At 36.5% G+C, this 13,481-nt stretch overlaps 1 protein-coding gene across 22 annotated transcripts in view; it reads right to left on the bottom strand.

Moving 5' to 3' along the window:
* Positions 1-13,481, bottom strand: part of LOC18430839 (protein MICRORCHIDIA 6) — a 90,131-nt gene that overhangs the window by 36,932 nt on the left and 39,718 nt on the right. For all 22 annotated transcript variants that reach the window (XM_088862193.1, XM_020665165.2, XM_088862203.1 and 19 more), the window contains one exon: positions 3,086-3,220. In XM_088862193.1, coding sequence (XP_088718319.1) covers positions 3,086-3,220 — 135 coding nt within the window. The remainder of the gene's footprint in view (positions 1-3,085; positions 3,221-13,481) is intronic.

The following is a 13,481-nucleotide window of genomic DNA, read 5'->3' on the forward strand; positions in this document are numbered from 1 at the left end:
CCACAATGGAACCTGCCGAAGGAGGGAAGGGGCTCTTCCTTTATACCCTTACAGGAAGTAGTTACCAAAAAGATGAAGAAAATGCTCCCAAGAGAATGGAAACGTGTAGCAATGTACTGATGCTCCCAATCTGGAACAGCGTTTCAGGAGCTGGGGCGACGCCATTGGTGGAAGATTACACAAACTATGATACCCACTAATTTGATGGGACTCTGCCCTCTTATCTGTCCCATTAGGGACCAGATCTTACGGCATGTGGATGCAACCATTATGGATGAGGTGTCGTGAGATGATCATTTATTTGAAAGATCTCAAAATTGGGAAATTAGAGACTTTTCTTTTCGAAATAATTTCAAGAACCAAATTATCCTCAGCTGATCTTACGGCATGTGGATGCAACCATTATGGATGAGGTGTCATGAGATGATAATTTATTTGAAAGATCTCAAAAATGAGAAATTAGACATTTTTCTTTAGGAAGAAATTTCAAGAACCAAACTATCCTCAGCATAGGATTTTGATGTAACATCCCAACTTACTTCCCTACACCATTAGAAACTTCTACTGCTTACCCTCAGATTATCCTCTATATGAAATACTATCTAAAAAATATATACTCATGACACACCCACACACCACAGCATCAGCAACTAGTTCAATTTATTGTAACTGTCAGAGCCTTACAGAGTGCTTCAGAGTATTCACATAAGAATAAAGCATATCAAAGTCTATCAATTTTTATTGTTTAAGGATTAAGTTTTATCACTTTTGTGAGCAATAATTCATAGCCAGCACATCTATTTTGCTCACATTCTTTCTTGACATCAGCTAGTCATCTTTTTCATTAAAGCTTTGGCCAAAGACCAGGGGCCTATCTTAAAGAAACTATCAAGACCCTCAGAAAACTAGTTTTGGGAAGCATACCCGTTATGTTTAAGCAATGCACATTGGACAATGTTGATGCATGAGCTGCTGATTCATAATTCTAACAGTTTTTTATTTATTTAATTTCCAGGGTATGGATGCATTTTCATTTATTAGTATCAGTCAATTCAGGAATGAATCATAGGGGGATTAAAGTGGGTTCTGATTTATTGTTATGGGGGGTAAAGTGGCCAATTCCTCAATTTTGAGAATTAGCATGAGAATTTTTTAGATTTAGCTAGTTAATTGGCCTCATTTTTTCTTAACTAGGGAAAATACATATATTCTCATTACAGTGGGCTTGGGAGGGATTTACATGTGGTCCATAAATTTAGGAAAAAAGAGGAAAGAAGTATGTCGCTTTTAGGTAGAGAGTCCTTATTGATGGGTTTCCTATTTTCATGGGATTTCTTATTTTCTTGGGATTTATTAAAGGGATGAAGTGCGTGGGAGAGAGGGATAGACAGGAAGTCACGTGGAGTCTTAAAAAATAGGATTTGATTAGAGGAGTGTGGATTAAGAATAAAAAGGAGGTATTAGACAGTTGCTAATTTACTACTATTTTATTTGGAGACTAAGAGACAGTGTGGTCTATAAAAATAGAGGCTATCAGGCAGATGTAATTAAAGTTTTTGAGTCTTGAGATTCTGCTTTCTCGTTTAACTAGAGAGAAATTTGTGGAATTCTAGGGAGACATTGACGCATGGCTTGTAAGCTTTGAATTTTTATTTCAATCAATTCATTTAATCTTTTATTTTCTTACTTTCTGAGGTTTGTTCCTCCATCAAATGTATAAATTCTTGTCATTTGATCCTATGGATATTATTTCATTAAGCTCAAAAAATATTGTTCTCTTTTCAAACCTGTAACTTGTCTGCAACACGAGTGAACACTCAATTCAAGGAAACAAATCATCAGTTTCCAGTTTGCAGTCTTCGTTGTTTGATAAAAAATCAGAAACAAACGGAAAGTAAATGGTGTAGGACAGAGCAGCATTTCCACTGAACAAAATAGAAAGCATATTTTTGCTCTGTTTTAATAGAGAGAAACCCACCACTATCACCAGAAAAATGGGTAGAAAATGAGTAAAACCTTTTAATTGCCAAAATCACCTCCAAGAACGGCACTCCACTTGAGAAATTAGCACAATCTCCTAACCCTCTCGAAGAGGTAACAAAGCAATTAAAAGACAACTACAAACATTAGAGCAAATAAAAAATAATGCTCAACTGTTGAAAACATTTGCTTCAAGAAACCTTCTTCCAATTATTAAAAGGGCATCATATTTGTCCCTCATGAGGAAATTTAAACAGTAAAATGCTATCCAATTCAATGAAATGGTTGTCTAAACAAAAAGAAAAAACCACTTTCTCCAAAATATTGAATGTATTACACTTCAAATTTGGCATAAATTATCCATTACACTAATGAAAATGAAGGCTTAGAGGATTATGTGGAAGCTTTTTACCTAGGAAGGAGAAAGAAGAAGCCGAAATGCACTAGCAGCCTAGCCTCTTATGTAATACTCAAGAACAAATAAAAAAAAATACTAACGATGCTTCTCAAATGAGGGAAATAAGCTACCCATCAACAAGGTAAGACACTTATTATATGGTAATTGAAACACCTGTTTATGATTTCCCCTCACTTCCTTACATTTGAAAACCATACAAATCTAGAGTGACCATAATTTTCTGGGAAATACATCTCCCCTATCTAATCAAGGTAGAAACCAATATCATAAGGTATAAAAGGCTAGGGCATACTAATCGCTCAACATGGTTCATCTTATTTGCATCCTACGAGTTTAAGTCACAAACTGTTTCAACCATCATTGCACAGAAGTTTTTAACTAATGATGCACCATGAATAGAACACAAGAAGACAAAACATTGAATAACAGCAACAGGAACTGCAATTGAATTAATGAAGAAATGCCAACATCAAAAGGTCAATCCCTTTTGTGAGGAACAAAGACCACAATCAGTCAGCTTGCTCGTATATTTGCCAAATAGAGCCCTATATTGGAACATCACACACGAGAGGCCACATCTTTCACTATAAAACATAAGTTTCAATCTCGCACGGTGGTAGATTTAACATAGACAGATTCAAAGGAAAACACTTTTATTTCACCATACATAGAATATAACAAGCTTACTTGTTTTAGCAAATCTTCTTCTGTTGAATAAGGCGACCATTTTAAAATTGTGGAAAGATTAAATGACCAATCTTCTTGCCGGGATCTGAGTAGCTTTCTCCTCTCTCCAGTGGAAGGCAATATCTCATAGTCCACCTAAATACGATCGAGAACAAATATTCTCAGATATTTGTAACAATATTTCATAAAATCCATGGATTCCTAAACAAAAATATTATTACTGCAAATAAAAACATATCAGCAAAATAAGGGTGAATTAAGTATAAAATATGAAATAAACAGAATTTGATGAATCTCAAAGCATTAAAGGAATTTCACGATATTGCCAAGAAACTAAGGACATTGTGATATTTCCTATGAGGACCAATCATATTCTCATTATGCGTACAGTATTGGACACTTATACCTAGAATCTACAGTCCATACTCATCCCAGAAGAGTGGAGTTAGGTAACTAGTAATGGGGAATGTGGCCCTTAAAAGGCCTTGAGGGCATGTAGGAACTAAAACTATAGTAATACTTTACTACAATGGGAGTATGATCCATGTGGGAACACATGGACCAAGATAAATTGAACTCCCCATCATAGTTACCCAGTGCGGGAGTGAAAATAGCTCTTGGATCGTAAGAAGAAGCACAGAGCGAGTAAGCCGCAAAGTTTTGTGGTTGAGGGAATGAGTTCCGTACATGGAAAATGTATGGAATGAGATCCCCGACTTTTATGTAGTATTTGACAACTTTCACCGCAGTTTCCTTAGTGAAATCCCTACAACTAACTTTCCTAGATTTTGGGATGCAGATGAAAATTGCTAACCTGAAAGCTGGGGACCTTGTTTAATAAATTGTGGTGCTAGTATTTTCACCTATTTGGCATTTGGAAAGCTTGTATGTATGTATGTATATATATATATATATATATATATATATATATATATATATATATATAGAACATATATTACATTATAATGTATTATTATATCACATTAATATATTATATTATATAACATTAAAATATATCATATAACATGAATATAATACAATCTATATTATATTATTATAATATATGATACTAATATTATAATATTATAATGTATATATTTATCATGCTATATTATACTATATTATAATATATTATTATATCATATCATATGAAAATAGATTTTAGATAATCATAATACTTTTCTACACCAACATTACATATTACGATAAAATTTGGAGGTGCACCTTAATTGGATTGTTTAAGGTTGCAACCTTATAGAAACCACACCAATATAAAAATTATATAATATATTATATATTATAAAATAATATATTATATTATATTTTATATAAGATAATAAAGCTATATTATAATATAATATAATAATATATTATAATATGAATGGGGAGAACATGTGTTCCGACTTTCCCTCATTTTTATTATTCCCAACTAGGTGAAAACTACAGTAATAGGGAACGTCAAGCACCATCACCGCTTTACATGATTATCAAACGCCCCCTTAGGGATTGAGTTCCATATCTGTAAAGGAGCCGATCCCTTAAACGATGGGATCGTGTTGGAATCGAGGTTCCTGAAGTGAAATGATTCATTGTATTGGAATCGGGGAGTTAGTTCCATTTAACAATATTGAACTTCGATTTGGTCTTAAAATTTTTTAATTTCATAATGTTGTGATAGATTGTTTCAAAAAACATTTCAGGAGACAATTAATTTCTCCTTTAGCAAAACAACAAAAATGGTACGACATTCCCAAATAAATTCCCAATAGCTCACCTCCATCAAAGATTACTAAGAGCTCAATGACATATACACGAGAGAGACCTCAAATTTTCCAAGGATACATATTATTCCACCCCCTACAAGGTGACCCTGTATATGAAGCGATTTGGTAAACCAACAATCAAATAGTAGAAGCCTGTCAAGAGGTGGAAAAGTCCTAATGAACTAGCCTCAAGGAAGTTCAGCGTATTTCTCATGCCCGAATTCCTCAATAGAACTGCAACATGACTATCCTTTATATCACATCCCAACTTCTTTCTTCTCTCTCCATGCCCTCTTTTGTTGCCTTTCTTTAAAACTAAACTAAAGTCAAAATTCAAAGGTGGTGTAAAGTTGTAAACTGTAAAATATATACGAAATCATGGCATTAAGATAGTTTGGTCACAAAAAAATGGAGATCCACACTCCATGATAATTTGGCTCCTTTCTCTTCTTCAAGAGATGGGTGTTAATGTATCAACGCCTATTCCTCTATATTGTGATAATTAAGCGGCAAATTATATTGCCTCGAATCCTATAATTTATGAAAGAACCAAGCATATTGAGGTCGACTGCCACTTAGTCAGAGAAAAGGTCGCTTCAAAGATAATATGTACTCCATTTGTTCGCTCCAAGAATCAATTGGTAGACATACTTACCAAGGCCTCTAATCGACTTTGATCAAGATACTTTGGACAAGCTGGGCATCTATGATATATATCCTCCAACTAGAGGGGGAGTGTAAAATTTGTTATGGGCTCATGCCCATTAAAACCTGTGTAACAGTTGTAAGTTCTACGCATAATGGGCCTCAAGTAGCAGTTGTTATGGGCTAATGCCTAAAAAAACATGCAACTCCTATGAATAATGGACCTCATGCCCATTAGAACATGCTATAACAGTTATTGTAACTCTTGTTGTAATTCTTTTGCATGTTTTCCTACCCATACTATAACCCCCAAGGAATATGTGCATACATAGGGCACATTACCCTATGATTTGTAGTGTGTGAAAAACAGATGTATTTACTTTATCTTGTGCCTGAATTTTACTATTCACCTCTCTCTTCTCTCTCAATCTTAACACATAACAAAAAAGAGGAACATACTCAATTAGAAGAGTCTAAATGTCATTGTTCTAGTTTAGTACGATCAAAAGCTGAAGGAGTAACATATCGATCACAATAAAGTGACCCCATTGCTCTGAAACATATAGATGAAACCTATAAGTGATTGATTGAGGAAAACACCGGGAATGAACCAGTATCACCAAGAGAGAGCTTGACATGGAACCAAGTTCGTGAGGTAGCTGCAGCCGCATCAAGCACTGGAAAAGGCAGTAGACCTCAATCTAAAAGGAACAGAAAGAGGCTGAGGAGAGTAAGAGAGGGCGATGAGAAGGCAGCAAACTTAGAGACAAGGGATAATCAAATTCAGTTGCATATAGTGGCGGTCATAGAGATGGAGATAATGTTGTTAGTGATGATGAAACTCAACCCAACTACTGGGTACATTAAATTTGTGGTCTTGTTTTGAGTTTTGAGTTCATTAAATTTGTGGTCTTGTTTTGAGTTTGTTTTAGGTCCTTTGAGTTTTAACTTTTGTGCGTTGCAAGTTGTGACTTTGTTTAATTGTATAGGATGACTGATGTGGATTGTGGAGTATTGATGCACTTGGTAATCCTTCGACTGATAAATAAAGTTCCCATGAGTCCATCCTTTGATGACCCTTTTTTTAATGATCCACATCTCAACGTCGCAAGGAGATCTAGGAGCAGACGACCGCCTTTTGGAAAAAGTTTATTTTTAGTTTATTGTTGTTTTTGCAATTTTCTAGTTACTTCTAGTGTTTTTATTAAGGTTAAGGGGCGTTTAGGGATCGTTTATATTTTATTTGAAGTGAAGGGACTTATGAGGTATCTTTATAATATTTTAACTTACATGGGGGTAGTTCTGGTCCTTTTTATTATGATGAAATAAAACAACCTGGGCCGTTAGGGTTTCTAACACTTTTGGGGTCACGTTTTTGTGCAAGGAAAGCCATATCTACTCAAATTTGGCCTGTTTTGAGGGTTATTGAACTATTTTTGGACTCTCTTCTCTATTTTCCTGCATCAAATTGGTATCAAAGCAAGGTTTTTTTCAACAACAAAGCTAGGGATCTACAACAAGCCCAGGATTTGCTGAATTTGGACCAAGTTTCGCCAAATCAGCCTAGAATTTGCTGGTGCAGCTCAGTTTCGTTGGTTCTCTGCTTAGGGTTTGTGAATTTAGTGATGGTAGCAAGAAAAGGTCGAGGAAAGGGTATTCATATGGATCCATCTCGTAATGAGCAAGACTAGGAGATAACAGTATCTGAGAAATCAAGTTCAAGAACTTACAAGGCGGCTTGCAGGCATCAATCGTGGGCGAGATGAAAATTTGTCCGTCCAAGATGATGGTTGAGTACAACCCTTTTCACTATTGTGCTCCGTGAGATGAGTCGAGCGAAGAGGAATATGACTGAAGGTATGAGCGTTGGAATTATGTCCTTTCAAGGCCTTAAAATTCCAACATTTTCAAATGGCTCTTGACTTCAAGGGGAGTATACGAACAATATGACTCTAAGATCTTGGCACACTGGTACCAAGAGTCATGGAACCCTGATTATGTCATGAGGACGATTCATATACAGGAGGTACTGAGAGGGTTGAGGGCTACCTCTTAATTTGGGTCGGTTGTTATGTATGTGCCTCATGACTGAGTGATGGGTCAAGGCAATACGATTTATGTATGAGCTGGATGACTAAAACCTGTATGGGAAGGTTACGGTCAATAGAGGACAATGGCCTAAATCCTTGACTTCTAGAAATCTTCTCATGGCATGTGCATATACAATTACAATGCATAGGAATCCACTCTTCTAGGGATCCATTAGATAGAGTTGTGCACATGTGCCAATATAGGAACCCCAACACCTTGAGTGTGCATGTTTTCTAAATGGTGCACCTGAAATGCACATATGCTTGGAGATCATGAGCCCTTCATTATAGGTTGGTCATGAGTCTGTTCGGTCATACTGAGAAGGTAGTTTTGGATTCCGTGTCTAGCCGAGTGGAGTACATGTTTTTATGGATTTTTTCTAAGCAAGAAAATCCATTTTTCAAAATTGTTTGGATCAAATGACAAACAAGGACAGAACCCAAGACCCACAAGGGACCTCCAAATGGCCAATGAGTGTCCACGCCCCCCCCCCCCCCACCAAAAAAAAAAAAATGGAAATGACCTATGGGTGATGTCACCCCCTTATGAGAACCCCCATGTCCATTGTATTGTTGTTTATTTATTAAAGGCATTGTACAATGCCATTTAGCAAAATATTAAGTTTTTCCAAAATTAATTTTGGTACATGTTTAATGTCTAAAGCAAGTGGTTTATGCACATGTGTGGAGGATTCTAGAAGGGGTATAAGGTTTGTAATTACAAGCTTTGTAATTACAAGCCTAACCTTAAGGGCATATCGTAAATGTGCAATTAACCACCCATAGCTTATGTGGCATGATTTCATTAGTCCTACATGCTCTTATAAAATGGAGGGAACTTTTGAGATTTATTTGTTGCCCGGATGTTTTGTCAAATTACCATAAAGGCATGCCCTCCATCTTAGTTTTAGTTTTATAAAATGTAAAGGGCATATGGGTATTTTAATAAAAAGGGAAATTGGAGTGAATAAAGGAGGATAAAAGTGTTTAAATCCATACCACACATCTTGATAGCATGATGGTGGATGGTAGGCGAGGACCATGCCTCTCTTTGGAGCCTTTGGTAGATGACATGAAAGGTCAAGATTCATTCATCTAGAAGCATGTCCACACTTGGGGTTTAAGAAGCTATAAATACCCGTTTGAGCCTCTCTTTCTCTTACTTGAATTCATTTCACTAAGTCCCTCACAAAGTGGCATGCCACTCTCTCTCCTCTCTCCCTTTGTGTGTGGCACGCCCAATGTCTTCATCTTCTTCTTTTCTCTCTCAAAAAGTTCATGTTGAAATGAGAGAAGAGCTCCACTGAAGGGTCTCATACTACTCCATTAATGGTGATCCAAAGCTCAAAATTCAAGTCATGGATGATCTAGCCTTCAAGCCTTCAAGAATTGAGTAAGCTCTTTCAATTTCCATTGATTTGTTTAGTTCCTCCTTGCTGTAAATTCTCATTGATCTCTCTTGATCCATGTAGTGCAAGGCTTCATCCATGCACATTTTGATAGTTTTCCATGGCCTACCGCCCTTGGATTTTGGAAAATTTTTACTGATATTTCCCTAACTTTTTCAGTCACTTAGATCATCTTCTTGACCTCTTAAATTATTGATTTTATAAGAGGAGACTATATCAAATTCTTATGAGCCAAATTGTGAACTCAATTGAACAAATTTTGTGTTCAAAGAGCCAAATCTCTCCCACGATTTTCCCACTTGTTTTGAATCTTTGAATCTTTGTAAATCCTTCCATATTTGAAATCTGTAACAGTAGATGCTCGGTTTCCCACTTTATTAGACGATGAATTGGTCCAATTTTGTGATATGCCATCACATGTAAGTCATTGGCACATAGCTAAGACCCAAGGCCATAAACCGGGCACCTGAGAGCTCCAATGGGCTTCCCATTGTCATGATGCATTTTACACTTGAGCATTAGTATTTTAATGTAATGGAGATCATGTTGTGATGTGTTTTTAAGAGTTCATTGATGTATAATTTTGCTTTGTAAGTTTGAGTGGTGCAGAATTTTCAAGAGCATACTATTCATGTTTAGTTTGATATATCTCCCTTTATGGTATTATTCATGTACAAGGGATCTTAATTTAGTTGTATCCTCTCTTTTTTATTGTATTTTGAAGTCAATAGGTCACTGTAGTTATATTGACCTTGCTGTAATTTCATTTTGAAAATTGTAATTCAAGTGTGTTCAAGAAATTTTCAAGTTGTATTAGCTTTGTTCTGGTCTACTTTGTAGTCCATTATAAGAGAATTTGTCTCTATACACTCACAAGTGTTATCAAAGCCAAAACTCTAAGAAAGGACCTTTGAGTCTTTTTGTGAGTCTTAGATTGTATTAGGAATTTCCTCGAATGTGTGCACATGGCCGCTAAAAGGGTAGTCACTTAATTGCTCAAAGAAGAGGAGTTCCATGGGTTGAACTTCCACGAATGGAGGAGGAAAGTGGGCTATGTACTCCATGATGAGGGTCTCATTCCCATGATCACACAAGACCCTCTAAATGTACCTAGATCTAATGCCACTCAAGCCACACGTGAAGCCTATGAGACATGGAGGATCAAAAACCAAAGTGCTGAGAATAAGCTCTTCGCCATTATGTTCTACAATTATGCAAAGAGAGTATGAAACGTGAAGGACAGCCAAAGAACTCATTGAAAAGATGAAGAAAGCATTTGATACTCCATGTTATTCTCGCAAGGTAATGAGCAGGAAGACGCTCATGGATTGCCGAATGCCGGATCACTTGAGAATTGGTGATCACGTGAGAAATTTCCACCATATGGCGAAAGGACATTGAGTTGGCCAGCATGGCATTTGATATGCCAACTCAAGTGACCCTCTTCTTGTCCACTCTCTCCCACTTCATGGGAGAATTTTACAGCCAACTTAGTGGCTAGTGACACCCTCATGAGTCTTGAGAATCTCACATTATTCCTTGAAGCCGAGAAGCACCAAACCATGAGTATGCATGGACATAAGACTATGGTCCATGTGGTAAACTGTAAACCTTCCTCGCCTTCTTTCCCTTCTCATTGTTTGCATGTGAATGTATGTGGGAATGCTCCTAATCATCAGCAAGGACAAAGTGGGTAGTTATTTCAAGTCACCACCACCATATCCATTTAAGGGGAATTATGGGAATTATAATCCAAGGAATGGGAAAGGAAATAGCCATATCCACCTAAGGACTACTCTAATGTGCGACGCCATAAATGTAAGAGATTCGAGCACATTGCTAGGTATTGTCATGCACCTCCCGTCACACGTAGTGCTTCCACAACCACATTATTAAACCAAGCATAGTGCACATTACTAAACTTGTTGAAGAGATGAAATAGAACCAAGGCCTATCAATTTTATCAGAGGTTGAATCAATCATTAGAAGGAGAATTAGGCCAAAAATTAGGATACATTCTGTTAAAATGAAACTGTCATGGAAGAAAAGCAAATGAAGGGCTTTCATAAAAATTCTAGTAGAAATGAGAATGAAGTTTTCATTCCGTACCTGCCAAATCATGAATTAGTAATTGCACCCAATCTCCAACTGAGAGATCGATTCGTGATCCTCTAAGGTCGATCCATTCAATCAAGATAACATATTAAGTTAAATTAGTAGGGTTTCCTTACCTTATAGACCAAATGTATTCCCGCTATTCAATATTTCCTGGAAAAAGGACCTCAGCCAACAATAATTGTTCATGATATTTCAAAGAAAGCAGAGGTATTTAAATAACTTAAAGTTAATCAAATGAAATTCATAAAAGAGTGACCAGTATCTAGCTTTCCACCATTTCCGTTTTTCTCTTTCTCTATTCAGACCTCTTCACTACGAATCTCATATGAGCAAAGCACAACGAACCTCTTCCATCACTAACATTGTGCCAACAGTCGCAGTAAGACAGAGTATGCAAGCATTATCGGGAATGATTGGACGTAAAGCGTCTATAGGTGGCTTTTCAAGTCCGCCATCAAATCCCAGGGCTCAACCTTGGACAGGCGGTGGAAACTACCAAGCTGAAGTACGGTAGGGGCAGATCCAAAATGATTGTTGTTTATTTATATTAAGGGCATTGTATGCCATTTCGTAAAATAAAGTATTGAAAAAATTAATTTTTCCACATCTTAAAAGTCTAACACAAATGGTTTGTGCACATGTGTGGAGGATACAAAAATGGTATAGGGTTCGTAATTACGAGCCTAACACTAAGGGCTATGGTAAATGTGCAATTAACCACCTAGCTTATGTGGCATGATTTCATTAGCACTACATGCTCTTATAAAATGGAGGGAATTTTTGAGATTCGCTTTTGCTTATTTTTTGTCAAATTACCATAAGGGTATGCCCTCCATCTTAGTTTTAGTTTAATTAAATATAAGAAGCATGGTTACTTTAATAACAAGGGAAATTGGAGTGAATTAAAAGAAGATAAAGGCGTTTAACTTTATACTACACATCTTCATAGCATGATGGTGGATGATGGGCTAGGATCATACCTCTCTTTATAACCTTTGGTAGATGACAAGAAAGGCCAAGATTCATTCATCTAAAAGCATCTCCACACCTGAGGGTTAAGAAGCTATACTTATCCCCTTAAGCCTCTCTTCTCTGACTTGAATTCATTTCACAAGCTCCCTCCAAAAGGCGCACGCCACACACTCTCCACTCTCCCTTTGTCTGTCGCACGCCCAAGGCCTTCATCTTCTTCTTTTCTGTCTCTAAAAGTTCATGTTGAAGTGAGAGAAGAGTACCATTGAAGGGTCTCATACTACTTCATTAATGGCGATCCAAAGCACAAAATTCAAACCATAGATGATTTAGTCTTCAAGCCGTCAAGAATTGAGTAAGGTCTTTCAATTTCCGTTGGTTCGTTTAATTTTCTCCTTGCTGTAAATTCTCAACTACAACAATATTTCTTCCCTCCTTGATGATTAGATATAAGCTTCCTTGAATCATCATTGATATCTCTTGATCCATGTAGTTTATGAAAGTGCATACAAAGACTGGAACAAATTTTTAAGCCGAAAAACAAAGCAAAATGGACACCTTCAACAAACAATTTGCTAAAAACCAAGCTAAATGAATAAATTACAATCCTTTTACACAACAATTACAACCAATTCTAGCCTTGTATAACCACCGTAAATAAACTCAAATACCAACCCCTTATGGGGCAATTACATATAAGGCAAGACTAGCTTATGAATTACACTTTCAGAGCACAAATTACATCGACTATATCCCAAAGCTTAAATACATCATGCAACTAATCTAAACAAAATTCTAAAGAATAAAATCAACCAAACAAGGAATTAGAATGCCAAATTAAAATAGGGACGCCATGTTTCGAACCCCTTGTGCCAAGGCCACGCAATCCGGCCCTATAAGGACATAATTTTGTTCCTTCGGATTGTACAAAAGTGGTTCAATCTCACAAGAGTATCTAATCCAAAGGAGAAGAAGTTACACACCTTAAAATCACTTCTTAAGATCTCAACACACTGGAATTACCATCCAAAACAGAATGAAAAAAGGTTCGAATCGAATTGGATAAAGAAAAAGAGAGTTATGGCCAAACTACACACAGTGGTCCCTCGGACCACCAAAACAATCTTGTATGGAAAGATTATGAACCCCCATAAGTAAAAACGTGATGAAAAAGTTCTGAAAATGGAGTGACACTCTGAGACTTTATTTATTTGATGGGTTTGAAGCAAAGTAATTAATGGATACTATGCATGATTATGGATTTTCATGCATATAGGCTATAACTCAAGAAGGACCACAAAGCATGATGAAAATGATGATCAAATGGGGATTCTAATATCAATGAAACTTTTCTAAATTCAAAACTCCAGCAACTATAGATGTCAAGGATATGATCTTA

Source organism: Amborella trichopoda, chromosome 3, assembly GCF_054954075.1.
Source record: "Amborella trichopoda isolate Santa Cruz 75 chromosome 3, AtrichopodaSantaCruz75HAP2 v2.0, whole genome shotgun sequence".
NCBI lineage: Eukaryota > Viridiplantae > Streptophyta > Magnoliopsida > Amborellales > Amborellaceae > Amborella > Amborella trichopoda.